The sequence below is a fragment of the Lithobates pipiens genome, unplaced genomic scaffold, assembly GCF_037356315.1.
Source record: "Lithobates pipiens isolate NorthernLeopardFrog02 unplaced genomic scaffold, aLitPip1_a1.2 Scaffold_19, whole genome shotgun sequence".
NCBI classification, from domain to species: domain Eukaryota; kingdom Metazoa; phylum Chordata; class Amphibia; order Anura; family Ranidae; genus Lithobates; species Lithobates pipiens.
Genome location: NW_027507764.1, coordinates 187,860,354 through 187,888,146, shown reverse-complemented (window position 1 = coordinate 187,888,146; position 27,793 = coordinate 187,860,354). Strand labels below are relative to the sequence as shown.

Genomic DNA, 27,793 nt, shown 5'->3' with positions numbered 1-27,793 from the left:
ATGGGCTGAGACGGGTACTCAGATGGGCTGAGACGGGTACTCAGATGGGCTGAGACGGGTACTCAGATGGGCTGAGACGGGTACTCGGGTACTCAGATGGGCTGAGACGGGTACTCGGGTACTCAGATGGGCTGAGACAGGTACTCGGGTACTCAGATGGGCTGAGACAGGTACTCGGGTACTCAGATGGGCTGAGACAGGTACTCGGGTACTCAGATTGGCTGTGACAGGGTACTCTGATGGCTGGTGACAGGTCCTCTTTATTGGGGGCTCAGTCAGTGTGGTTGGTGTGTACTGTAAGCGGTAATGAGATGTTACTGCACAATCGGTGTGTGAGGAGGAAAACCCGGTAACATCTCGTTACCGCGGTTTGCTGACATTCTGTGACTGTCTGTGATGGGACACAGCCGGGCACGTGGTAAAGAGCCAATTTCATTGGCTCTTTACTGCGATCGGGGATGGGCTGTGTCAGGGTGACAAGCCTCGTCCCTGATCGCCTAGGGATGTGCACGAGCGCTGTGCACGTGGGCAATACATGTGACCGGCTGTGATTGGACACAGCTGGTCACATGGTAAAGAGACTTTTTTTATTGTCTCTTTACACGGATCTGGGATAGGCTGTGTCCGAGGGACACGTTTCATCCCCGATCGCCACACAGGAGCGGCGAGAAACCGAAGATGTCATATGGCGCACGCCCAGGATGGGAGATCCCATCTGCGGACCTCATATGACTAAAGCCCGGTAATAAAGTGGTTAAAAAAAAAAAAAAATGAATGCAGTCTCCATATCTAAGGACTTGTAAGCTATAACAACTTGCATTTTGTTTTTCGTTTAGATACATTTTAAATACATTTGCAGACTCCTTATAAAATACACTTGGGTAACCTTTTTTTGTAATTTCACTCTAAAATAAAAAAAATCAAGGTTAAAAACATGTTATATTTTATAAGACCACAGATATTACAGGGTATATCCATAACATTAGGCCTGCAAAGAATCTCTCTAATATAATTTCTTATAAGACAGCTGAGCACTAACTACAGTACATATTTTCTTGCAAACTCTGTTTTTGAAAGTCTGTCCATCCATTAAATCATTCAGGTTTAGTATCAACTGAGATTTTACCTGCTGCGACTTATTTAGAGCCAAACCTGCTTAGCTGCAGCTGGAAAACATTTAGATATTGTGAAATTGATCTCCAATCTCCTTCAGAAAAAATTACAAATACTGTAGCTGCTGACTTTTAATATTAAGACACATACCTGTCCACGAATTCAGTATTGTCTCCACCCGATCCGATTTTTTAATCAGCTCTCGAGTGCTGCCGCTATCTCGGCTAAGGGAAAACATCAGTGAAACCTTGCGGCTTCGCAGGCGGTTCCCTACTGGGCAAGCCCGAAGCGCGCTATTGGTTTGTGAATGGCTCGGCGACGGAGGAAGGAGGAGGTTTGGAAGTGGGACTCACTCCACCCTGCCTCCCCAAAAGGTGTCAAATGTGGCAGCAGAGAGGGGAGGTGGCAAACAAGCAGAGCTTCCCCTTTTGGGTGGAGCTCTGCTTTAAGAGCCTTCCAGGAACTGAATCCACTCAGAAAAGTACATTTTAGGATTCCTGCCCACTTTTATTCATCAACAGATGCACCTTTACATAAGGTTTGCCCTCGTACGGGACCTCAGCATCACACAGATGCAAAATAAATTCAGCCTCCTAACTTTTATTTTTATTCTCAAAAAGATAATCCAAAAAATAAATAAATAAAAAACATTTAAACTGCAACAACACTTACTTTGCATAGTGTGATAATACATGGGACATTCTCTACATTAAGCCGCATGCAGTCATAAGGATCGTCTGACAGTTCAATTTCTTTGTTTCCTCCATCATCTTCCAAAACACTCACTTTAGGAATCCTAAATACACATAAATATGTTTAGCTTTATATAAAAGATTATTTTATTTTTTTACTGGACTTCTCCACCTGGCTCCTCTATATGGTAACATGGAGGCATCCATTTTTTTCTATAACGTAAAAAGCTATCATCAATCTCATCATAATTGCTTGGCAGACTTTATTACTAATTGTTTTGAGTGCCCCAGGGTCATAAATAGATGGGTCAGTACACTAGCTCTGAAAAATATTTAGAAAAAAAAAAAAAAAGAAAAAAGGAGGGCCCACAAACTAGTGCATTACCAAAAATAAATTTCAAATAAAAACAGCAATGGTTGTACTCACAGACGCAGTGTATAGACATATCACAGCATAAGCAGATGTGAACAGTCTCTCCAAGGTCTGTTGTGAAGAAGCGGCGACGACGGAGGACCAGGCGATGTTTGAAGTGGCTAACGTGTTTTGAGGTAGAACCCTCTTCCTCAGAGCCAAAGTGATCACTGAGACCTGAGAGAGGCTGTTCACATCTGCTTATGCTGTGATATGTCTATTCACTATGTCTGTTTGGGAGTACAACCATTGCTGCTTTTTTTTTTTTTTAACCACTTGCCGACCAGCGCACGACGATGTACGTCGACAGAATGGCACGGGCAGGCAAATGGGCGTACATGTACGTCCCTTTAAATTTGCCGCCCTGCCATCGGGAGCGCGCCGCCGCCGGCGCGCTCCCGCGCTGGTCGGGACCCCCACGAGTCCGGTCGCGGGACCCGTGGACTCGATCGCCGCGGGCATCCCCGCGATCGTCTCACGGAGCGGCCGAATGGAGAAATGCCGTTGTAAACAACATTTCTCCATTCTGCCTAGCAACTAGTGATGCTGATCTCTGCTCCATGTGATTGGAGCAGAGATCAGTGTTCACTAAATGAAAGCCCAACCCCCCCCACAGTTAGTAACACACCCCTAGGAACACTTAACCCCTACACTGCCACCCACTGGTTAACCCCTTCACTGCCAGTGTCATTTACACAGGAATCACTGCATTTATATAGCAGTGATTACTGTATAAATGACAATGGTCCCAAAAATGTGTCAAAAATGTCCGATGGGTCCCCCACAATGTCGCAGTCACAATAAAAATCGCTGATCGCCGCCATTACTAGTAAAAAAATAATAAAAAATTATTAATAAAAATGCTATAAAACTATCCCTATTTTGTAAACGCTATAACTTTTGCGCAAACCAATCAATAATCGCTTATTGCGATTTTTTTACCAAAAATATGTAGAAGAATACGTATCGGCCTAAACTGAGGGAAAAAAAATGTTTTTTTATATATTTTTGGGATATATTTATTATAAAAAAAAGTAAAAAATAATGCGTTTTTTTCGAAATTGTCGCTCTATTTTTGTTTATAGCGCAAAAAATAAAAAAACCGCAGGGGTGATCAAATACCACCAAAAGAAAGCTCTATTTGTGGGAAAAAAAGGATGTCAATTTTGTTTGGGAGCCACGTCGCACGACCGCGCAATTGTCAGTTAAAGCGACGCAGTGCCGAATCGCAAAAAGTGGTCTGGTCATTGACCAGCAAATTGGTCCGGTCTGAAAGTGGTTAAATACATTTATTTTTGGTAATGGACTAGGTTGGTGCACCCTCCTTTTTCTAAATATTTTTCAGTTCTAAGGATACCCAGTGTCCTCAGAAGCGCAGCAAGGCCATTGGCATTGAAAAGACATGTCTGCACCACACATTCCTATACCTACCACCCAAGCGCAGGAAAAGTGTTCTGTGAACCAGCTCTGCCTGCATGAGGAAAGCACAAGTTACTGTCACCTGGACTAGCAGTGCTAAAATGACAACATACAGAAATCAGAAGATTCTACCGATTTTAATGTCATTCATTTGATATGTCTCTAAGCACCTCTTTTCAAAAGGAACCATATGCTTTTTTTTGTACCCTACTCTTTCCTTATATTAGCCTGCTGTATGTAGGTCCCCGCAAAGCCAAAATTAGTCAGAGAGGAAGGGACAACACTGGCTTTACTACATTGCAGAGTATAAGGGATGTCTGTGTGACAGGACAGAAAACCACACAGCTGACCTCAATGTGTTGCTGCTCATTCATTATCCAGACTACTGCAGTCCCTAATAAAACTGTAGAACTTTAACTGCAGTAAAGAAATACAGGGTCATATATGGCTGCACTAGAAAACAAGCTAAAGAAAATTAAAATTTTTGGAAAGGTAAAGTTTCAACTGTGAATATAGCCTTCACTTTCATTTTAAAGGACAATGCGTGCCATAATTTAAAAAATTTATTTTAGGCAAGAATTCTGACTTCATAAAACCATCATCACGTGACATCAGAGGTGACAGAGTACACTAGCATTTACTTTTATTAAGTATACGCTGATGATGTCAGAGTAGTCAAACAGATCTAGTGAGGCTACTGGCAATGCAATTAAGATTTTCTGTTCAGCTGCCAAATGTAAACTCCTCAATATAGTCTATTTATTTTTGTTTTTTTAACACCCAGTCAATTTCTGAGTATGACTGAAATTCTAACAGAAAGGGTTAAGTCTTAAAGCATTTGTAAACCACCCAAAAAATATATGAATCCTGCTCCTTTAAAGCATTTTATACAGCACAGTGCTTGTGCTGTGTAATTTGGACCCCTATAACACCTAAAAAAACTGAAAAACTTTCTGATCCTGCCAGTTTCTCTCCACCCCTCTGCAAACAGACCACGATAATCATGGCTGCTGAGCTCTGACATTGTGGTCTGTTTGTGTACCTCCGTCACCCGCAGCCTGCCTCCTCTTCCCCCCCCCCCTCCCGTGTGCAGTGCCATCCTATCCCCCTCGTGCTGCAGGAATATACATTATATTTTAATACTATCTGTTTTATTTTCAAATACTGCGCCCTGCTGTCTCTGCATTCAGCATTAGAAGACAAAACGGAAAGTATTAAAATGTGAAAGTTGGTTAACCACTTTAAGGAAACTAGGGACTCTCTAATCAAGTTATGTAAGCTCTTCTTACATGCATGTTGTTTTTCAAAAAGGATGTTTTGTTCCAAAAAGAAATCTGTTTAGCCCATAGCATTCATGTAAAAATCACTTCATAAAAAGGGAAAAACTGACATTCTAAAACTCTTAAAACACTTTTTAGCTTGCTTGAACCTTGGCTCTTTATACTATCTATCCAGTTCTGTGGTATTCCACATGTTCAACACCGAGAACACAGATTTCACAATTTCAACCACTGCCTACTGGCTAAACACCCTTCCCAACAAGGACTACAACAAAGGGATTCTGAAGCAGAACATGTGGATTTCATTGCTTTCAAGTGTTCAGCAGGGCACCACAGAACATCACAGACATTCTTTACATTGCCTGCTTGTCATAACACAACTGATATGCTCTTACTTACCTAAATAGCAAATCAAAGCTAGCAAGTTTATTATTCATGAAGTACAGACAATATCACTGTACTACAAAATATAGCACACATTGTATCTGTAAGTTTATGTGGATATATAGAGGTAATCCTATACTGCCTAGCTATTGTCTAGTTGTCCCAAGAGATGCCTGAATAATAGAAGCAGGGACTGGGTTACGAAGAGCACCTTAACGGCGATCTTCTACTACTTCTTTACTATTTTAGCACTGTTTGTCTTATTTTAATTTGTCTTTTGGTCCCATTTTCATCCATAATATCTCCATCACTTCTCTACCTTAAGTCCAACCCTCAGACAAAGAACACATGGATTGAAATTTGGGCAGTGCAGAAGGGATCAGCTGAATTTCGATCTGTGTTAGGCCCTCCCCGTTTGACAAAAGCTGATCTTTAGATTGGATTTTGTAGAAAAGTTCATCTTAAAAACCTTTATTGATCAGCCGATTGCAGCCAACCAGCCAGTGGCCTACAGCCAACCAGATAAAACGGACAGTGTATTCCGACAGTGATGGATTCTCGCTGACAGAATACAATAACACAATAGAGAGGATTCCTGCATCCACATCGCTTGTGTGGATGTGTTCAGCCCAAAGCTACAGCCAGCTATAGATGGAGAAATTTTCCTTCCTGACTGAGTGTGTTGATGGGGGAATCAAGCGACTTTCTTTCTCCAAAATGCTCCAGGATCCCTCCCACAAAGCTATTTTCATTGCTGCTAGCGGCTATAATATACAGGCTGGTTGTACAAAAGTTGATCGACTTGGGTACATTCAGCCTGCCCACACATGGTTCAGTTCCTGGCCAGTCCCTGCTGAACTGGCCAAGATTTGAACTGTCTATGACCGGCCTAACTGTGTGTACCCAGCTTCAATTCTTTTGACATGTTAATGCTATCTGCTCTGGAGACAGCAATTCACCACCCAGTTCCCAGTTTGCGGATGTCAAGTAAACAGAATGCTCCCTCCTTAAGTATTATATATTCTACCTGATACATAATAATAATAATAATAATAATAATAGTGCTAATTCAATAATATAAATTATTCTTGTGAAAGAGAGCCTGTTTTTGTTTTATTTTTATGCTGGCTATTAAATCTAACCATTGAATGAGGAGAGGACAGCATTGAAGGTGAAGCCAGATAGTGGACTGCACCTGTCTGGAAGATCAGGAATCAATACAAGCTGTGTTTACTTAAAGCGGTGCACACATAGTGTAGCTGCTGACTTTTAATATGAGGACACTTACCTGTCCTGGAATACAGCAATGTCGGCACCCCAGCCGATGTTTCCATCGACTCTCGGGTGCTGCCGCCGCCATTGCCTGTAAGGGAAACCAGCAGTGAAGCTTTGGGGCTTCTGAGCCAATTCCCTACTGTGCATGAAGGAAGCACACTGCGCTTTCTGAATGGTCCGGTGGTGGGGAAGGAGGCCAAACTTTTGACGTACCTCGTTGCAGCGTAGTCTGACTAAAGTGGGAACAGGTACCTGTCAAAAACAGGTACCCACTCCCCCCCGAAAGGTGCACTGGCCTTCATTTTTTAAAATCAACTCATGCTTGTGGCAGGGTTCCTGCAAACTTACAAAGAATTGACCCAACCACCAGAGAAACCTGCAGAAACAAGAAGCCATCGGAGAAGGTGTACATGGGCCATCACTTTGAAAATTCTTTGCATTGTGGAAGTTATTTTTAAATATAGCTGCTACTCAGGCAGTAATATGCAGATATATACTAATACTGCACAGTTGTTTTTGAATGAGAGGCATCTATGAGCTAATGCCAACTAATTCATATAAAGTTGTCAAAATCTGGGATAGAGAGGACAGATGGAGTGCAGATGTTTCACAACAAAGCGTAAGCCAAGTGTTTAGGCAAGTTTGTGGTTTACACATTCGACCACATCTCTATGCTTGCTCATGATCTTCTGCAATATGTAATGACAAAAAGAGCAAGATGGCAGGTACATGAAGCAAAGAACAGCTTTATCCACAGAGCTTCTGCTTTTACTCTTTTATAAAAAAAATTATAAAAAAGGTATATTTTTTATTTTTCTTAAATAACAAACATGTCATACATGCCTGCTCTGTGCAATGGTTTTGCACAGAGCACCCCCGATCATCTTCTGGGGTCCCCCACCAGTGCTCCTGGCTCCTCCTGCCTTTGAGTTCCCCTCTTAGTAAGCTGCTTGCTGGGGGTACTTGTTTGGGCTTGATCCAATAGTGCTCTCTACTTCATCACTAGGCTCCTTTTTTTGGAGCCCTCAGGGAGCCCCACAGACTTTAAACTTCTCTGCTGAGCCATTTAAGGGTTTTGTATAGGATTTTTCATGCTTATTGTTAAGGCATATCATTAAGTTGCCATCCTCAAGCGTGAATCCTGAAGAAGCAAATGTAGTCAAACGCGTTAATTCTACACGCTTGTATGGCCTATAACTATGTTCAATTCCATCCAATTCCCTTCTCTCTCCTCTGCCCGGCTGACAGTTCCAGCAGGCGGGGCCGAGCACTGCCGGTGATGTCAGCCAGAAAGAAGAGACAGAGCCGAGGAGTCGCGTGATCGCAGGAAGACACTGTTATCAGTACAGATAAGTATATTTATGATATAACATAGACACAGGGGAATGTATTGTTCGAATACAGAGGGGATGGGAGCTTTTAAATGTTAAGTATGAGAGCAGCAGGAGCAGGGCGATGGGTACTGACACAAGCACACAGTAAGAGAGGGGAGGGGGAAGAGGATGGAGGAGAGGACACATGAGACAGAGAGCAGGGCTGTGGCTGACGGAGGCACATATGCTGACAACGGTGTCAGGGCTCAGCAGCCCTGATATGTCGTGGTCAAAGGACAGGGGAAGGGCATAGCCAGGTATTACAGGTGATACAGGGGGCCAAATGACACAGCACAAGCACTGTGCTGTATAACGTGCGTTAACCGCTTGCCAACCAGCAATTATACTGCGGCAGGTTGGCTCGGCTGCGCAAATTGCCATACCGGTAAGGCAATCCCTTTAATAGCAACAGCTGGCACGTTGCCGGAGCTGACGCTCGTGTCCACCAGCCACTCGCGATCGCTCCACAGAGAGCCAGAACGGGGATCTGTCAATATAAACAAACAGATCCCCGTTCTGACAGGGGAGTAGAGAGATCGTCTGTTCCTAGTAATCAGGAACAGCGATCTCTCTTCTCCTCCAGTCAGTCCACTCCCCCCCCCCACAGTTAGAAACACCTCCCAGGGAACACATTTAACCCCTTGACCACCCCTAGTGTTAACCTTTTCCCTGCCAGTGACATTTATACAGTAATCAGTGCATTTTTATAGCATTGATCGCTGTATGAATGTCACTGGTCCCAAAAAGTGTCCGAGGCAATGTCACAGTCCTGCTAAAAATCGTTGATCACTGCCATTACTAGTAAAAAAATAAAATTAAAATAGTAAAAATGTCATAAATATATCCCCTATTTTGTAAACGCTATAACGTTTGTGCAAACCAATACATTTACGCTTATTGAACTTTTTTTTACCAAAAAGAAGTAGAAGAAAAATACATATTGGCCTAAAGTGATGAAGACATTTTTATTTTTTGGGGGATATTTAATATAGCAAAAAGTATTGGCGTTTTTTTTTTCTTCAAAATTGTTGGTCTTTTTTTGTTTATAGTGCAAAAAAAATAAAAAAAAACGCAGAGGCAATCAAACACCACCAAAATAAAAAAAATAAAAACAAAGGACCTCAATTTTGTTTGGGTACGGCATCGCACGACAGCGCAATTGTCAGCTAAAGGGACCAGTGCCATATCGCAAAAAATGGCCTGGTCATTAAGGGGGTAAATCCTTTGAGGCTGAAGTGGTTAAGGGTTAAGGATCTGTTTTTTCTTTGGGGGTTAAGAAAAAGCTCTAAGTTCTAAGCCCAGTAAGATGCACTGAAATAAGCAGAGACTATTCTTTATAGTAGATGAATCATATGATCATGTTAAGGCTGGGTTCACACCGCTGCGGGGGGAGAACCGGATGTGATTCGCACAGCAAATCACATCCGATCTCCGTAGCGCTGCGAGTTCAGCCATACAGATAGTATGGCTGAACTCGCAGCGGTCCCGCAGCAAACTCGCACGGGACCCTTTTTTGGGTCCGCAATGGAATCGGATCGCATGGGGGTTCACACCATGCGATCCGATTCCTGTGCGAGTCGGCAGATCGCACTGCGATATGCGGACGGATCTGGGGGTGTCATTAACATAACATTGACACCCCCAGCCGTCCGCATAGGGCAGTGTGAACTGCCGGCGGGAGGTATGCGATGCGGGAAAACGCCACGGATTCGCAGGGTTCCCGCATCGCAGCAATGTGAACCTAGCCTCAACGTTAATAAAACGATTGGTTTAGCGGTTAAGCAGAAAGAAAAAAAACAATGTAATGGGTAATGTTTACAAATTTTATCTATCTTACCTTGTATTAAATAGGGCAGCTTTCACACCAATAGATATGGTATCAAACAGGTTTCCACCACAATGTAAAAGCTGCATCACAAGAAAAACAAAAACAAGTTAACTAGTAATACAATACATATCCACCAGAAGTTGTACTAGGGTTCTTTCTAATTCTGAGCAGCATTTAAATTATACTATTAAGTCGTTTTCTACATTGCGCATAGACGGCATTAAATTCATGATGAAGAACAGCTAATTTTTCACTTGTTTTCTGTGACCTAGACACAGCTTTAATCTTCATCAAAAGTACACGCAATGAACAATTAGTCAGGTGGCTATTTGCAATGCTTGTGCTCCTAGAACTACCAATAGTCTAAATCAAGTCTTTTTATGAACAAACAATAATGAAATTGCCAAGAAAGATGTATAATTGCTGAGATTCAGCTGTATACTGGAACATAAACCACAAGTTCTAAATGATGGAATAAAAGAGGCATTACGTACAAGTTTCTCTCTCTTTTATACGTGTACAACAGGTGGTCTGAGTATTGCAGAACCAAAACAGGCAAATTTAGAAAGTCTGTTTATCCAGCAATATGCCCTTGAAGAGCAGCTTTACTAGGGATACAATCTGTATTGAGTCTGACTCGGGGGTCCGTTTAGTAAACCAAAGGGTCTCTGAGCAAATCCATAACAGATGTAACGCTTAAGGCAGGGTTTCCGTTCCACAACTCATGTACAAGCTGATACACTGGGGGTTATTTATGAAAGGCAAATTCACTTTGCACTACAAGTGAACTTGGAAGTGCAGTCGCTGAAGATCTGAGGGGTAGATATGAAATGAGGGGAAGCTCTGCTGATTTTATCATCCAATCATGTGCAAGCTAAAATTCTGTTTTTTATTTTCCTTGCATGTCCCCCTTGGATCTACAGCAACTGTAATTCCAAGTGCAATTGTAGTGCAAAATGTATTTGCCTTTCATAAATAACCCCCAAAGTGTTTGTTACCCCAACATTTCATTTTCCTGATATGTGCTTGCTGTACTATGTATTTCTATGAGAAAAGAATCCTGTTCTCTTTGTATTGCTTCCTTCCACTGATATAACACAAAAACTTTTCTTTCACTCATGGTTAAAAAATGGCTTCAGCCAAATGCTATCAATCAACTGTGTTTACTCTTTTTAAATCATAACGACAGCAGAAACTACCTAAAAGAACCTGATCAAAAGTTGACATACCCTGGCGATTTTGGCCTGATAACATGCAGACAAGTTGGCACAAAGGGGTTTGAATGGCTATAAAAAGATAACCATCCTCACCTGTGATCTGTTTGCTGTGTGTGTGTGTGTGTGTGTGTGTGTAAAAGGTCAATGAGTTTCTGGACTCCTGACAGACCCTTGCATCTTTCATCCAGTGCTGCACTGTTTCTGGATTCTGAGTCATGGGGAAAGCAAAAGAATTGTCAAAGGATCTGTGGGAAAAGGTAGTTAAACTGTATAAAACAGGAAAGGGATATAAAAAGATATCCAAGGAATTGAGAATGCCAAGCAGCAGTGTTCAAACTCTAATCAAGAAGTGGAAAATGAGGGGACTGTTGAAACCAAACCACGGTCAGGTAGACCAACTAAAATGTCAGCCTCAACTGCCAGGAAAATAGTTTGGGATGCAAAGAAAAACCCACAAAAAACTTCAGGTGAAATACAGGACTCTCTTAAAACATGTGGTGTGGCTTTTTCAAGATGCACAATAAGGATGCACTTGAAGAAAGATGGGCGGTATGTTGAGTCACCAGAGGAAAGCCATTACTATGCAAATGCCACAAAGTATACCACTTACAATACGCCAAACAGCACAGAGACAAGCCTCAAACCTTCTGGCACAAAGTCATTTGGAGTGATGAGACCAAAATTGAGCTTTTTGGCCACAACCACGAACGTGAACGCAACTTTTGGAGAGGAGTCAACAAGGCTTATGATGAAAGGTACACCATTCCTACTGTGAAACACAGGAGGTGGATCACTGATGTTTTGGGGATGAGTGAGCTACAAAGGCACAGGAAATTTGGTCAAAATTGATGGCACGATGAATGCAGTAGGTTATCAAAAAATACTGGGGGAACATTGCCATCCCACAGCCCGGAAGCTGCACATGGGTCATACTTGGATATTTCAACATGACAATGATCCAAAACATAAGGCCAAGTCGACCGGTCATTGGCTACAGCAGAATAAACTGAAGGTTCTGGAGCAGGGGCGTAACTAGAAATCACAGGGCCCCATAGCAAAATGTTGTTAGTCCCCCCCCCTTGCAAACAGCCCGCTCCCCACAGTCACCCTAGTGTCAATGCAGCATGACCTGTGCCCCATGCAGCGTGACCTGTGCCCCATGCAGCGTGACCCGCCTGTGCCCCATGCAGCGTGACCCGCCTGTGCCCCATGCAGCGTGACCTGCCTGTGCCCCATGCAGCGTGACCCGCCTGTGCCCCATGCAGCGTGACCCGCCTGTGCCCAATGCAGCGTGACCCGCCTGTGCCCAATGCAGCGTGACCCATGTCCAATACAGCGTTGCCTGTGCCCAATACAGCCTGAAAGCAGAAAGTGGGATTGCCCGCTGTAATAGCCGTCATTTGAATTTCCCGTCTTCCCGGGGCTCAAGTCCCGCATCAGACCGCCGTTCTGTCTATCAAAAGCGCCGGGCCAAGAGGTGGAGCTATGTGACGTGAGCCCCGGGAACACTGGAAGTTCTAATGAAAGCCATCACATGGGCGTAACTAGAAATAACAGGGCCCCATAGCAAAATGTTGTATGCACCCCCCCTGCAAACAGCCCCCTCCCCACAGTAGCCCTAGTAACAATGCAGCATGACCTGTGCTCCATGCAGCGTGACCTGTGCCCCATGCAGCGTGACCTGTGCCCCATGCAGCGTGACCTGTGCCCCATGCAGCGTGACCTGTGCCCCATGCAGCGTGACCTGCCTGTGCCCAATGCAGCGTGACCTGTGTCCAATACAGCGTTGCCTGTGCCCAATACAGCCTGGCCTGCCTATGCCTCATACAGCCTTACCTGTGCAGAGGAAAAGGCAAGCCGTCCGGATCAGCAGAGAGTGGGATTGCCTGCTGTAATAGCTTTCATTTGAATTTCCTGTCTTCCCGGGGCTCATCGTCACATAGCCCTACCTCTTGGCCCAACGCCTTTGATTACATCACAAGCCCCGCATTGGACCGGCGTTCTGTCTATCAAAAGCGCCGGACTAAGAGGTGGAGCTATGTGACGGGAACACTGGAAGTTCGAATGAAAGCTATTACAGCGGCAATTCCACTCTCTGCTGATACAGACAGCTCGCCTCTTCTTCTCCTCACTCTTACCCTGGTTGGGAGACTGTGCCAGCGGTGCTCTCATCTTCACCGGGCCCCACTTGGCTGCGGGCCCCATATCGTCTGCATGGGGTGCTATGGTGGTAGTTCCGCCCCTGTTCTGGAGTGGCCATTTCAGTCTCCTGACCTCAATATCATTGAGTCACTCTGGGGAGAGCTCAAACATGCAGTTCATGCAAGACAGCCCAAGAATTTACAGGAACTGGAGGCTTTTTGCCAAGATGAATGGGCAGCTTTACCATCTGAGAAGATAAAGAGCCTTATCCACAAATACCACAAAAGGCTTGAAGCGGTCATTGATGTTAAAGGGGGCAATACACGGTATTAAGAACTGGGGTATGTAAACTTTTGAGCAGGGTAATTTGGCTTTATGATTTAAAAAGAGTAAACACAGTTGATTGATAATAAATGGCTTCAGCCAAACACTAACCACGAGTGAAAGAAAAGCTTCTGTGTTACCATTCATATTCTCTTAAAAATGGCAAATAAATCATAAATTCTGCCAGGGTATGTAAACTTATGAGCACAACCGTATGTGATTTAGTTAAAGTAGTGGGGCACTATTACATAAGCACTTTTTTTTGGCAAAGTGGAATGGTTTTGAGACGCAATTTAAATTACAAGCACTTCACTGTTTTAGGTTTTGTTTGCTAAAATAGCAGCATTTAATCTATGGGGGAACAAAACAAAGCAAATGTTAAAATAAGGAGAAAATATATGGGTTTTGGGGAAATTAATTTTTTTTTTTAAATTGATGTTTTTTTTTTTTTTTACTTTATCTAAACAAATTTTCATGTTACAAATAAAACATTTGATAAATGACAAATGATTCTCAGAGCACAGCAGTAGCTGTTCCCTTTCATTCAATGCTGTCTCTCACTGAAACATCAGAGAGCCATATGAATGGAGAAAGAAAGGAAAGTTACGGCTCTGATTGACATATGTGAACATTTTAGTTTTAGCTATAAACTCTGTTAAATAGAAGGGTTTTTCCCAAACGGTGGCAAGGAGAACTGGAAAATGTCAAAAGCAACCAAAAGTGTAATTTGTTGTTTAGAAGATAGGACATAATCTCTAAAAAATTCATAGGGTGTGGTTGACACTCATTAGAAATCTATCTCCTATTTGTGCAACAAATGGCCCAACTTGTGTCAGAAACATGTAATCGTCAGCAGCATATATACGAGTCTGTTGCAAAATTACACTTTACACAAATGCAACACAATTTACTCCAATATGAAAGAAGTCTCATTAACCTCCAGTTTTCCGATCACCAATACAACGCCATTTCTTAACCACTCCCCGACCGGTGCATGCCGATGTACATTGGCAGAATGGCATGGACAGGCAAATGGGTGTACAGGGACACCCCTTTAAATTTGCCAGCGTGCCGGTCGGGACCTCCGTGAGTCTGATTGCGGGTCCCGGACTCGATCACCGTGGGGATACCCGCGATCATCTCACGGGGAGGAAGAACAGGGAGATGCTAAAGTAAACAAGCATCTCCCCATTCTGCCCAGCAACAGCGTCCCTGATTTCTGCTCCCTGTGATTGGAGCAGAGATCGGTGACGTGTAAAACACAGCCACGCCCTCCACAGTTAACAACACGCCCCTAACACACACTTAACACCTACACTGCCACCTAGTGGTTAACCTCTTCACTGCTAGTGTCATTTACACGGGAATCAGTGCATTTGTATAGCACTGGTTGCTGTATAAATGACAAAGGTCCCAAAAATGTCCGATCTGTCCGCCATAATGTCACAGTCACAAAAATCGCTGATCGCTGCCATTACTAGTAAAAAATAAAAAAATTTATATTAATAAAAATGCCATAAAACTATCCCCTATTTTGTAAACTCTATAACTTTTGTGCAAACCAATCAATAAACGCTTATTGCAATTTTTTTACCAAAAATATGTAGAAGAATATGCATCGGCCTAAACTGAGGAAAATAAATGTTTTTTTTTTTTTTTTTTTTATACATTTTTGGGGGGTATTTATTATAGCAAAAAGTAAAAAATACTGCGTTTTTTAAAAACATTCTCACTCTTTTTTTGTTTATATCGTAAAAAATAAAAACCGCGGGGTGATCAAATGCCACCAAAAGAAAGCTCTATTTGTGGGAAAAAAGGATGCCAATTTTGTTTGGGAGCTATGTTGCACGACCGCGCAATTGTCAGTTAAAGCGACGGAGTGCCGAATTGCAAAAAGTGGTCAGGTCTTTGGCCAGCAAAATGGTCCGGTCTGAAAGTGGCTTATGAATTTGTTGCAGCTATAGCATCAGAATGTAATGTGTCACACACAAGAACTACTCAACATCCTATACATCAGAAGCTGCAAATAGACTTTTGCAAGGCTTTCATGCATTTGGTGCTGGACTAGAAAAAAAAAAAAATACTATTTTGAAACATATGTTAGTCCTCAGCAAATGATTAATTGTGTTGTCTGTAACTTACCAGAACATCAATATAAAGGGTCCAGCAGTGCTCTCCTGGCAAAATGCAGAGGGATTCAAGGTCAATGCTGCTCTTGTTATCAAATACCTTGTACAGCATATTTGCAATCTCTGTGCCAAGCTCTTCTCCCCCACGACCTTCAAACTCTGGAGTCGCATTTGCTGAACTAGAAAATACCAATCCCATCAGAGATATCAATACAAAAGAGATCAACTATAAAGTTAGCCAGCCAAAAGACAATTATTATTTATTTTAGACCTATATCAATATAGTTTATCCAAATAAATATCTACCGCCTGTCTGTCTGGAAGACTAACAGGTAAAGTATACATCCTTGCTATACCCACAACAGCCCATATGCATTCAATGTGAAATAGTTTTTATTGTTTCACACTTTCCAAGTTCTGCTCCTGCATAATATACAAGAAAGTAGACCCATAGAGTGGATGACTGGATTGTTATTTAACAACATGCTTCTAATGTGCCCTAAGTTATCAATTATTTTGTAACCATGTTGGTTTACTGTACATGATTTTATGTTTTATGAGCTTGTGTGCCACATGTGACTTTCTACCTTTGATGTTGCAAGCCGTAACCTTTTAAATGTGCTCAGTGCTTTTGTCCAAATACTTGTGGCTGTCATTACGGTACCAGATGCTCACACAACATTTGGTCTTCTCTACATCAGACATTGAGTCGTGAGGACCACGATTCACCACTTTGTTTGCTACTGGAATACTTACGATTTTTTTTTATTTTACTGAATAAATTTCCCAATGGATATGGTGTGAGTAAGTGAATGGACTGCGTTTTCCTTATGCAGCAAAACAGCACGCTTGGAATCCCACGTCTTGTAATGTGCAATAACATTCAAGGAATATTAGATTAAATAAAAATTGCAGTGAGCTGTGGCACACAACCAACAATAAGCTTCAAAAGGTATAAGTTCACCTTTACAAAGAAAATAACAAAATGCAAGTAAAAAAATATGCATTTATTATAATTTTTTTGTAACGCATTGCACTCATGATCAGCAGATAGTGGGTGTAAGGACACGGTCATGAAGACTATGCATCTGTCTGGCCATACCTCTGATATAGGTAGGCAGTTACGTTGTGACAGGAAGACTTAATGATTTACCACCATCGTTCAACAGGGCAGTGGTAGTTCATTTAGAACTACAAGCCAAAAGCTGCAAAGGCTGTCAAACCTTGTAGTTTTCCCATTCACAAAACAGTGTATGGATGATGCCCTGTCGGGTGGGCGGAGGCACATTTTTTGCAGATTGTGACAGTTAGCAGGGGTGGGTGGAGGGTAAGATCCCCCCCCCCCCCCCGCGCTAGCTTTCAGAATGGGGGTGCCGGTGCATCTGTAACATGTTACACCCTGAAAATGGATATAACAGGTTACAAATGGTGAATTTATCCTTTAAGACATGCACCATAGCGTGGGTTTAATTTGGATTGATGATCACAGCCTCAATGTACAGTATACAGATAGTTTACCCTTAAGGAAATAATAAAGAAAGACATTAATTTGACACATGAGCACTGAAAGAAAGCTCTAAATCCCAGCTGAACTCCTGCTGTGACCCACTTACATTCTCTCAAGTCATTTCACTTTCTGTTTAGATAAGAAGAATAACAGTATATGGCAATTGCTTTTCTAATAAAATAAATAAATAAATGTCAAATCACCACAGATACCAAAGACCTTAATTCAATATAAGAAATAATAATGGATGATGAACAAACTCTTTACAATGGTTAACATTTTTGAACATTAGAGGGCACCACCACACAGTTTTTACAAAGTTTTTTTTTTCACTTGGTGTTGGATAGCGCATGGAAGGGTCATAGCACTTATCAGGTTAATCATTTTCTATGGGAGAATAGGGAGAAGTAAGGATTAGGGAGAATCTTCTTAATTTCCTGTCTTGGAGATAATGAGGGAAAATCATATCTCAGGCAATTGTCACCAAAACATTTCCTCTCACCTCTTGCTTGGCAACAACTCTAAAATTCCCCTCACTTTCAGTATGGTTCCTGGGAGAGGAAGAAGTCAATTTTCCAAAAGAGATCTCAAATCATGAAAGAGGCTTTAACCTTTTCCCACACATTAGGGAAAAAAAGTATTTTGGTTTGACTGGACTGTAGGACATAAAAGAAAATTAGGTAGACTTTCACTCTTAAGCCCCATACACACTATCAGTTTTTCTGCAGATTTTTGTCTTCAGATTTACCAAAACCATATAATAAGAGGTCAAACCTTAGGAGTTTCAATTTGTATGCAATCAGGCAGGCCCTTGTACTACATGGTTTTGGTAAATCTGAAGGGAAAACTCAGCAGAAAAACTGATAGTGTGCATGGGGCTTTAAGGCCCACATACACAGGATCAGAAAATCGCAAGTAAAATTAGTATGATTCGACAGCCGATTCCAAACTTTTGGATGACAAAAACTGGGTGTGTAGGCTATAACATTTTTGTTGTATGTTAACACAACATCCGATTTTCATTTAATTAGTAGTCTTCGCCTAAAAAAAAAAAAATCGTAAGAGCAAGACTACACATGCTCAGATGTAATGTAACACATTACATCACTTCTGAAGTTGAATTCTGTCATACGAGAATTTTTGTAAGTTGAGTAACTTTTGATACGAGACTAGCATGTAACAAAAAACAGAAAAAAATGAATTTGATAATCTGATAGTGTGTACCAGGCTTTAGGATAGTATAAAAGCTGCAGCAGTCATAGGCATGTACATTAAGCTTCCAGTTTTTTTTTTTCAAAGCTTAAAAGATTTTGCACTCTCCAGATTTAGTAAATTAACCCCACACATTACAATGGTTTAACTGATGTGACGTTGAACAAAAATGGAAATCTACTAACCAGTCCACAAAAAACTCCAAGTTCCCTTCACATGGCCGATCTAACTTAGGTGTTGACATTTCTGCTTTGACTCCAACCAGTAGATCTGTGTGACCCTGAAACAAAAATGTAAGTCATGTGACTCATGCGTCTACTGAATTTATAATCTGATGTATCCAGATAAATACCTTCCAACCATGATGCCACCCAGGTAGTAAAGCCACTATAACATACTGAAAACCAATACAGGTGAACCAGTTAAAAGTGCAGCATGTCTTTTGGAAGAAGAAAAAAAACACACACATTTTATCCCCTTAAAAATCCTGCAAGCACAGAAAAATAACTGATGAGCCCCAACCTCCTTTTTCAGCTGACACCACTGCACTGAAATTACCCTTCCACCTGCGGTTCTCACTTCTGGATCACAGAACACTCCCCTTTCTCTTTATCTCTAAATTTAAGATGTGAGTCCAGAAGGCATAACCGGGCAAGGCTGATAATACTGCTTGAGATTTCAATATAGCAGCAGTGAGAAATCAGCTCACTAAAGGAAGTTTACCAAGAAGAAAAGTATGGTAAAAAAAAAAATGAAAATTGGATCATATTTACCGTAACTTTCTTTTCCTGGTGCCCATCCATGGCAGCATACCCATGATAAGTTCTGCCTTGGCTCCCCCCTCAGGATCAGTGAAAATCTTTAAAAGAGAGGGTTAGAGACCCCCCCCCATCCCATCATTCTTACGTAATATAGAATACCGTGGGTGGGTTTGTATGCTGCCATAGACAGGCACCAAAAGAAAATGACGGCGAGTATGATACAATTATCGGTTTTCCTGGTGCCTCCATGGCAGCATATTCATGACAAATAACTAGCTAGATGGGTGGGATCATGCTTAGAAAATTATTTAAGAAGAGAGACTAATGTTTAGTATTAGATAATGTTGTATTGATGGCTTGTCTGCTGAATTCAACAGATAAGAGAACCCCTGAGTCTACTCTGTAATGTTTCATGAATGTGTGTTGAGAGGATCATGATGCCGCTCTTCTGAGAGTAATAGTCCATAAAGAGGCAAGTGACGGCATTTGCGTATTGTAAACTGTGGTTTCCTGAATAAAAACAAGATTTTAGAGCATAAGCGGTTGTGCGGATCATCTTTATGGACTATTACTCTCAGATGGGCAACTGTGGATCAAGCACCTGTGAGCTCTGCTGATGGTGGATTATGTGGGTAGCAGCATTGAAATCTTTCTTTGCAACATGATGTCGTTCTGCAGATGGTTTAAACTGATATGTTCACCCTTGCTGCCAAAGAAGCAGAGACCGACCTGGTGGAATGAGCTTTAACCACTTAAGCCCCGGACCATTTGGCTGCCCAAAGACCAGAGCACTTTTTGAGATTTGGCACTGCGTCGCTTTAACTGCCAATTGCGTGTCGTGCGACGTGGCTCCCAAACAAAGTTGGCGTCCTTTTTTTCCCCCCAAATAGAGCTTTCCTTTGGTGGTATTTGAACACCTCTCCAGTTTAAATTTTTTGCACTATAAACAAAAAAATAGCGACAATTTTGAAAAAACACATTTTTTACTTTTTGCTATAATAAATATCCCCAAAAAAATATATAAAAAAAAAACATTTTTTTTTACTAGTTTAGACCGATCTGTATTCTTCCACATATTTTTGTTAAAAAAAAAAATTGCAATAAGCTTTTTTGATTGGTTTGCTCAAAAGTTATAGCATCTACAAAATAGGGGATAGTTTTATGGCATTTTTATTAATAATTTAATTTTTTTACTAGCAATAGCGGCGATCAGCGATTTTTATCCTGGCTGCGACATTATGGCGGACAGATCGGACACTTTTGGTGCGAATTTGGGACCATTCACATTTATACAGCAATCAGTGCAATTAAAAATGCATTGATTGCTGTGTAAATGTGACTAGTAGTGAAGGGGTTAACCACTAAGTGGCGCTGTAGGGGTTAAGTGTGTCCTAGGGAGTGATTCTAATGGTGGGGGAAGGGGCTTTGTGCGACACGTCACTGATCACCGCTCCCGATTACAGGAAGCGGTGATCAGTGTCAGCATCACTAGGCAGAATGAGGAAATGCTTGTTTACATCAGCATTTCCCCGTTCCTCTCCGGTTGTGGGCATCCAATGTCCGCAGGACACGCGATCACACTCAAGGAGCTCATAGCGCACCCGCAAACCGCTTCCAAACAGGCAACATAGAGGTACGTTAATATGCCTGTACGTGCCCTTCTGCCAACGTATATCGGTGTGAGCCGGTCGGCAAACGGTTAATCGACGTAGGTGGTTCCAGGCCCTTTGCCCTGTATGCCTTTTGGATCAATTTAATTATCCACAATGAATTGTCCTTCCAGTCGCCTCTTTGCCCTTGTTCTTTCCCCAAGGGATAACAAATAATTTTGGTGAGCTTCTGAAGGTGGTCTTGGCCTACAGGTAGTGTCTTAGAATAGTTGGGATATCAAGCTCATGAAGAGACTCCGAATCTTGATGGGAACAGGCTGGTAGGGTCCAGGGTTCAGAGAAATAAGCAGAGGAAGATGCCTTTGGGACAAAATCACAAACTGTCCTAAGTTCCACCCTGTCTGGGTAAAAGACGATATGGTTGTCATCTGCTCCTAAAGCTTGAAGTTCCGAAACCCTTTGGGCAGATGCTACTGCGATTAAAAAGGATAGCTTCAAAGCAGCATAAATTGCAGCTACTTGTACCTTTAAAAAGGTACGTAGTCCTAAGCCCAAGTCAAGGCCTGCTTGAAGGAAATCTAGAAGTTGGGATGAAGAGGGTGCATTGGGATCGAAGCTTTTGCTAGTGGCAAAGAATCTAAACTTGTTCCAAACCAGGCTGAAGCCAGACCGAAGCTGCTGAGTGCAAGGGCGGTCGCCAACATTCACTGTCCATAATATATGAGGAAAAAAAGGAGAAACCTTGGGGGGGGGGGGGGGGGGGGGGTGGAGGTGTCACTAACCCTCTCTTTTAAAGATTGTCACTGATCCTGAGGGAAGAGCCAAGGAGGACTTGTCATGAGTATGCTGCCATGGAGGGCAGGAAAAGCTTTTGCCATACTTCTCTTTTAATGATACACATTTACCTAAAATTGGATTCTAATCCCTACCCCCCCCCCCCCCCCCCAACCAAGAAAGTAAATAAAACATGGTATCCACAGAAAACAGCCTGTCCATGGCTTTACTAGCGTCGACACTCACATCTTCCATTAGTGTGCTGAGTGGCGGACATAAGAGACAGGGTTTCCTAGGGAATAATGGACATTCTGCTCAGAACCATTTTCATTTTTTCATTTTTGTGCATGCCCCCAATTCTACAAGGCTGGTAAACAGTGTGCAAGCCCTAGGAAGGCTATGAAGAGGATAGATTGCCCTTTACACCTCACAGGCACCATTGTTCTATATCAGGGGTCTTTTAAAACAAAGAGCCAGTTTTCTACCCTTCAGACTTTAGGAGGGCTGGACTGTGGCCAATGGGAGTAGAAATGGTCCTGACATTAGTGGGGGAAAAAAAAACAATGCCCCATCTTTGGTGTCAGTGAGGGGAATTGTGTCCCATCATTGGTGTCAGTGGATGAAACCGTGCCCCAAAGGCTGGATAAAAGCAATCAAATGGCTGCATGTGGCCCTTGGGCCGCAGTTTGGAGGGCACTGTCCTATATGGTTTGCGTTTTTAAAAAGAACATGTGGAGGACAAAAATATAACTGCTGCCTTTGCTGACTCTAGATTCTGTTTCTAGAAGGTGCAGGCTCTTACGATTTTTACGCGGGCAGATCCAGTAGTGTTTGACACAACATCAGTCTCCACTTCAATCCATCTGTAGTCTTCACATCCTCTGCCATCTGTCCGCAAATCATCCTGAGGAAAAAAAAAAAAAAGTGTGTGCAATGTAAAGCTGGTCATAAAGATTCCCCCATCCATACTACAACTTGACAAATCTTCTGCTCTGACTATTATATTTTGACAGCTGGCCCCACAACAGCAATACCCATACAGCAGCTGCATCAGATGGGATGCAGCCACCTTTTGCCGACAATTTTCTGACTTCTTCAATTTTTCAATTAAAGTGTTACTAAACCCACAACAGTAAAATACGTCTGTATATGCAGTAAAGCATGCTTGTTATACTCATTGTGGAACCTAAGCGGTTAATCCTGCTCATTGTGTATAAAGGCTGTGTGATTTCTCTGGTCCTCTTCATCCACTGACTCCAATCCATCTCTTGATAGAACAGAGCATTAGGGGACAAGCCGCACAACATGCTCAGCTTGGTGTGTCTTGCTAGAGAGTTCGTTTTTTTATTCCTGGGAGGGTTATGTGATCAGCACAAGGCCAATCAGCACTGTCTAGACATCGAGTCAGGGGCCCTACATCCTTATAGGAAATTAATAGGAGAATGAAAACTTCTCCTACAAGCTTTAACCATACACTGATACAGGTCACACGACTGCTCCAACTGCTGATGAAAAAAGGTATTTAGCAGTTTATATTTACTAAAACTTTTGCATTTCCATGTTCTGTGTACTGTGGGAGACCAGATATAGTGAATGCAAGGTCTTGGGTTTAGTAACACGTCAAAGATTGGCAGGTTGTAGACCAGGGCTATCTACTTTTAACTAGTTAAAATTCGATCAGTGTATGGATTAATAAGGATGGAACTTTTATGATGCAACAAAAATAGTGACCAGATAGCTGTTAATATCAGTCATTATGCGTAATCAAATATACAACAGTACTAGTGGTTCATACAAAATTCTATTTTTCCTCCAATACCACATAGGAGAGCTGTAATGCAAACAGCTTAAAGTTGTTATAAAGCTTCAGTTTAAAAAAAAAAAAAAAAAAAAAAACACACAACAAAACATGCCTATACTTACCTGCTCTGTGCAATGGTTTTGCACAGAGCAGCCTGATCCTTTTCTTATGGAGTCCCCTGCCGGTGCTCCAGGCCTCTCCTCTTCATCACGTGCCCCCACGGAAATCCGCTTTCCCTGGAGCACCTATGCGGGCTCGCTTGAGTCTCATTGCTGCATTCATTGACACAGATAATGTGACTCTGCCCGCCCCCCGCCGCTCCCATGTTACCAGATTTTATTGACAGCAGTGGGAGCCAATCGATCCTGCTGCTATCAATCTGTCGAATGAGGAGAGAGACAGCGGCTCATGCACATCGCTGGATCAGATGGACTTCGGTAAGGAAAAGGGGGGTCTGGAGAGCAGCTGCAGCACAGGTGGTTTTTCATCTTAATACATAGGCTGCATTAAGGTGAAAAACCTTAAGGCTGGGTTCACACCATTGTAAATTGGATGTGGAATCCCCGCATCCAATTCGCAATAGCAGGAGATTTTGACCTGCTCTCTATGAAGCCGGTTCACATATCTCCACAGCAGATCCGGTGCATTTTGCAGAAAAACGCTGTGCGTCTTTTGGTATGTTTCAGGTGCAAATTCAGCCCAAGATCAGACCTGAAATGGTGACCCAGCATGCACCGGACCCCTCTGTGAGCCACACGTGGCTCATATGTGAACTAAGGCTTTAGAACTACTTTAATATTTTCTAGGTTTGTGTATCACTAAAATGAACCTATTTACTAAGCATAGTGATAGCTTCATAATCGGCTCCATCAGACATCCTTCCTCCCCCCCCTTAAATAATGCAGCCTAAACAACGCTGTTCCTGATATGCAAATGTAGACATAAGCTAAGCTCTCATCCTCATTTGCCTGGGAGCCAATATATTCTAATTGTCCACGGACATGTGACTGTCACCATAGACGCAGGAGAACTTTGACATGTGAGCTGTAACTGCAAGTCAACAAAAGACAGAAAAGTACACAAGCATTGTATAGAGGTTTTCTTCAATCCTAAATAAAAAAAAGGTATACTATGCTCACAAATGAAAACCTAGTGTGGACACGTAGGTAAATCAGACCAGCTCTCTGGTCTAGTGTAGTTGGCCGCTGGCATCAGGGGTGAGCTGAGTGATCAGCGGCAGTAACAATGTCCAGGAAGCACCTGTCTCATGGAAGTTCCGCCTTCCTTGCTCCTGGTATCCACTTACACACAGCATCAGGTTCCCATTGCTAGGAGACGTTTTGGGGATGATTTCTGCTTTGTCAGCCTGGCCTCTCCTTATGCAGAACTACATGGCTGATGTGATTTGGACCTGTACTATGGATGGACTTTTCCAATGCTTTTAGCCTTGCATGGTGCTAGTAACCTGTGATTTCTTTTTTATTTGATGATGCATGCAGGATGCTATTAACCACTTCAGCCCCAGAAAGATTCCTGACCAGAGCACATTTTGCGATTCGGAACTGCGTTGCTTTAACTGACAATTGCGCGGTCGTGCGACATGGCTCCCAAGCAACACGGCTCCCAAGCAAAATTTATGTCCTTTTTTCCACACAAATAGAGCTTTCTTTTGGTGATATTTGATCACCTCTGCGTTTTTATTTTTTGCGCTATGAACAAAAAGAGTGTGTCAATTTTGAAAAAACTTTTTTTACTTTTTGCTATAATAAAATATCCCCCAAAAATATATAAAATAAAAAAAAATTTCCTCAGTTTAGGCCGATATGTATTCTTCTACATATTGTTGGTAAAAAAAAACAAAAAAAACGCAATAAGCGTTTGATTGATTTGCGCAAGTTATTTTTACTAGTAATGGCGACGATCAGCGATTTTTATCATGACTGAGACATTATTGTGGACACATCAGACAATTTTGACACATTTTTGGGACCATTGGTATTAATACAGCGATCAATGCTATAAAACTGCATTGATTACTGTAAAAATGTCACTGGCAGTGAAGGAGTTAACCACTAGGGGGCAGGGAGGGGTCAAGTGTGTCCTGGGGGAGTGAACCTAACTGTCTGGGGGATGGGCTAGCAGTGACAGGACTGATCGCTGCTCCCAATGACAGGGAGCAGACGATCAGTGCCTTGTCACTAGGCAGAATGGGGAGATGCTGTTTATATCGACATCTCCCGTTTCTTCAGCTCCATGGCACGATCACGGGTATCCCAGTGGCGATAGTCCGCAGGTACCGAGGTCACGGTCACGGAGCTCACAGCAGGTGCGCGCGTATGCACGGTGGGAATCTCAAAGTAACGTACGGGTACGTTACTTTGCCCAGCCATGCCATTCTGCCGACGCATATATGCTGACGGCGGTCAGGAAGTGGTTAAAAACAGTATTAAATCCCCAAAAAATATATAATATAATGCAGTCTTTAGATGTGATGGCTGCATTTGTTTTTGTTTTTTTTAGGCTTTTCCCCCTACATTTTCATCTGGTGATCTGGCCAGTAACACCTCCTGTATTAGAATGTCCCCACTCTGGATGAAGGAGCACAGCATTGTCAGTCTGGGGGCAAGGGGGTGTTCATCAGCAAATTTAGATATACTAACAAATTGAAGCCAAACTCCAGCTGACTCTGCATTTAACCAGTTGCCGACCGCCGGCCATCAAATGACGGCAGGTGGCGCATCTCTTGTGGCGGGAGGTCGTCATATGACATCCTCCCATTTAAACAGGGAATGTGCGCGATCGTGCGCACGCATCCCTGTTCCTTCGGTGGCGGCGTGTCACAGAGACACCGCTCGCCACCGAGGGGGGTGAACAGCCATTGGGTATGGCTGTTTACCACGTGATCGGCCGTGATGAAGTCATGGGCGATCACAGATGGTTACACCCCCAATGTGCATGGCACATGCGCGCTGCACGTCGGTGGCGGCGTGTGCCTGGGGACACTGCTCGTCAACGATGCTGGTAAACAGCCATTGGCCGGCTGTTTACCCACATGATCGGCTGTGATCGTTTCACAGCCGATCACTAAATGATCGGCACACGATCGTGTGTGAGGAGATTGCGGTAACATCTCGTTAGCGCTTTCAGTGTACACAAATCACACTGATTGCCCCCCCCCCCCCATAAAGAAGACCTGTCACCACCCATCATAGTACCGGTCACTCACAGTCCATCAGAGTACCTGTCGCGGCCCATCAGAGTACCTGTCGCGGCCCATCAGAGTACCTGTCGCGGCCCATCAGAGTACCTGTCACAGTTCATCCGAGTACCTGTCACAGTTCATCCGAGTACCTGAATACCTGTCACAGTTCATCTAAGTACCTGAATACCTGTCACAGTTCATCTAAGTACCTGAATACCTGTCACAGTTCATCTAAGTACCTGAATACCTGTCACAGTTCATCTAAGTACCTGAATACCTGTCACAGTTCATCTAAGTACCTGAATACCTGTCACGGTTCATCTAAGTACCTGAATACCTGTCACAGTTCATCTAAGTACCTGTCACAGTTCATCTGAGTACCCAAGTACCTGTCACAGTCCATCTGAGTACCCATCACCTCCCTTCAGAGTACCCAAATACCAGTCACCAGGCCATCAGAGAACCTGTCACCAGGCCATCAGAGTACCCGAGTACCTGTCACCAGGCATCAGAGTACCCGAGTACCTGTCACGGCCCATCAGAGTACCCGAGTACCTGTCACGGCCCATCAGAGTACCCGAGTACCTGTCACGGCCCACCAGAGTACCCGAGTACCTGTCACGGCCCACCAGAGTACCCGAGTACCTGTCACGGCCCACCAGAGTACCCGAGTACCTGTCACGGCCCACCAGAGTACCCGAGTACCTGTCACGGCCCACCCGAGTACCTGTCACAGCCCACCCGAGTACCTGTCACGGCCCACCCGAGTACCTGTCACGGCCCACCCGAGTACCCGAGTACCTGTCACGGCCCATCAGAGTACCCGAGTACCTGTCACGGCCCATCAGAGTACCCGAGTACCTGTCACGGCCCATCAGAGTACCCGAGTACCTGTCACGGCCCACCAGAGTACCCGAGTACCTGTCACGGCCCACCCGAGTACCTGTCACGGCCCACCCGAGTACCTGTCACGGCCCACCCGAGTACCTGTCACAGCCCACCCGAGTACCCGAGTACCTGTCACAGCCCACCCGAGTACCCGAGTACCTGTCACGGCCCACCCGAGTACCTGTCACGGCCCACCCGAGTACCTGTCACGGCCCACCCGAGTACCTGTCACGGCCCACCCGAGTACCTGTCACGGCCCATCAGAGTACCCGAGTACCTGTCACGGCCCATCAGAGTACCCGAGTACCTGTCACGGCCCATCAGAGTACCCGAGTACCTGTCACGGCCCATCAGAGTACCCGAGTACCTGTCACGGCCCATCAGAGTACCCGAGTACCTGTCACGGCCCATCAGAGTACCCGAGTACCTGTCACAGTTCATCAGAGTACC

The 27,793-nt window shown here is 43.4% G+C and overlaps 1 protein-coding gene across 1 annotated transcript in view; it reads right to left on the bottom strand.

Moving 5' to 3' along the window:
- The window catches only part of EXOSC7 (exosome component 7), a 43,601-nt gene that overhangs the window by 8,609 nt on the left and 7,199 nt on the right, over positions 1-27,793 (bottom strand). The window contains exons 2-6 of the mRNA XM_077491584.1: positions 22,255-22,356; positions 18,493-18,587; positions 15,602-15,767; positions 9,786-9,856; positions 1,786-1,909 (exon numbers count right to left, since the gene is read on the bottom strand). Of these exons, the coding sequence (XP_077347710.1) occupies positions 1,786-1,909; positions 9,786-9,856; positions 15,602-15,767; positions 18,493-18,587; positions 22,255-22,356 (558 nt within the window). The remainder of the gene's footprint in view (positions 1-1,785; positions 1,910-9,785; positions 9,857-15,601; positions 15,768-18,492; positions 18,588-22,254; positions 22,357-27,793) is intronic.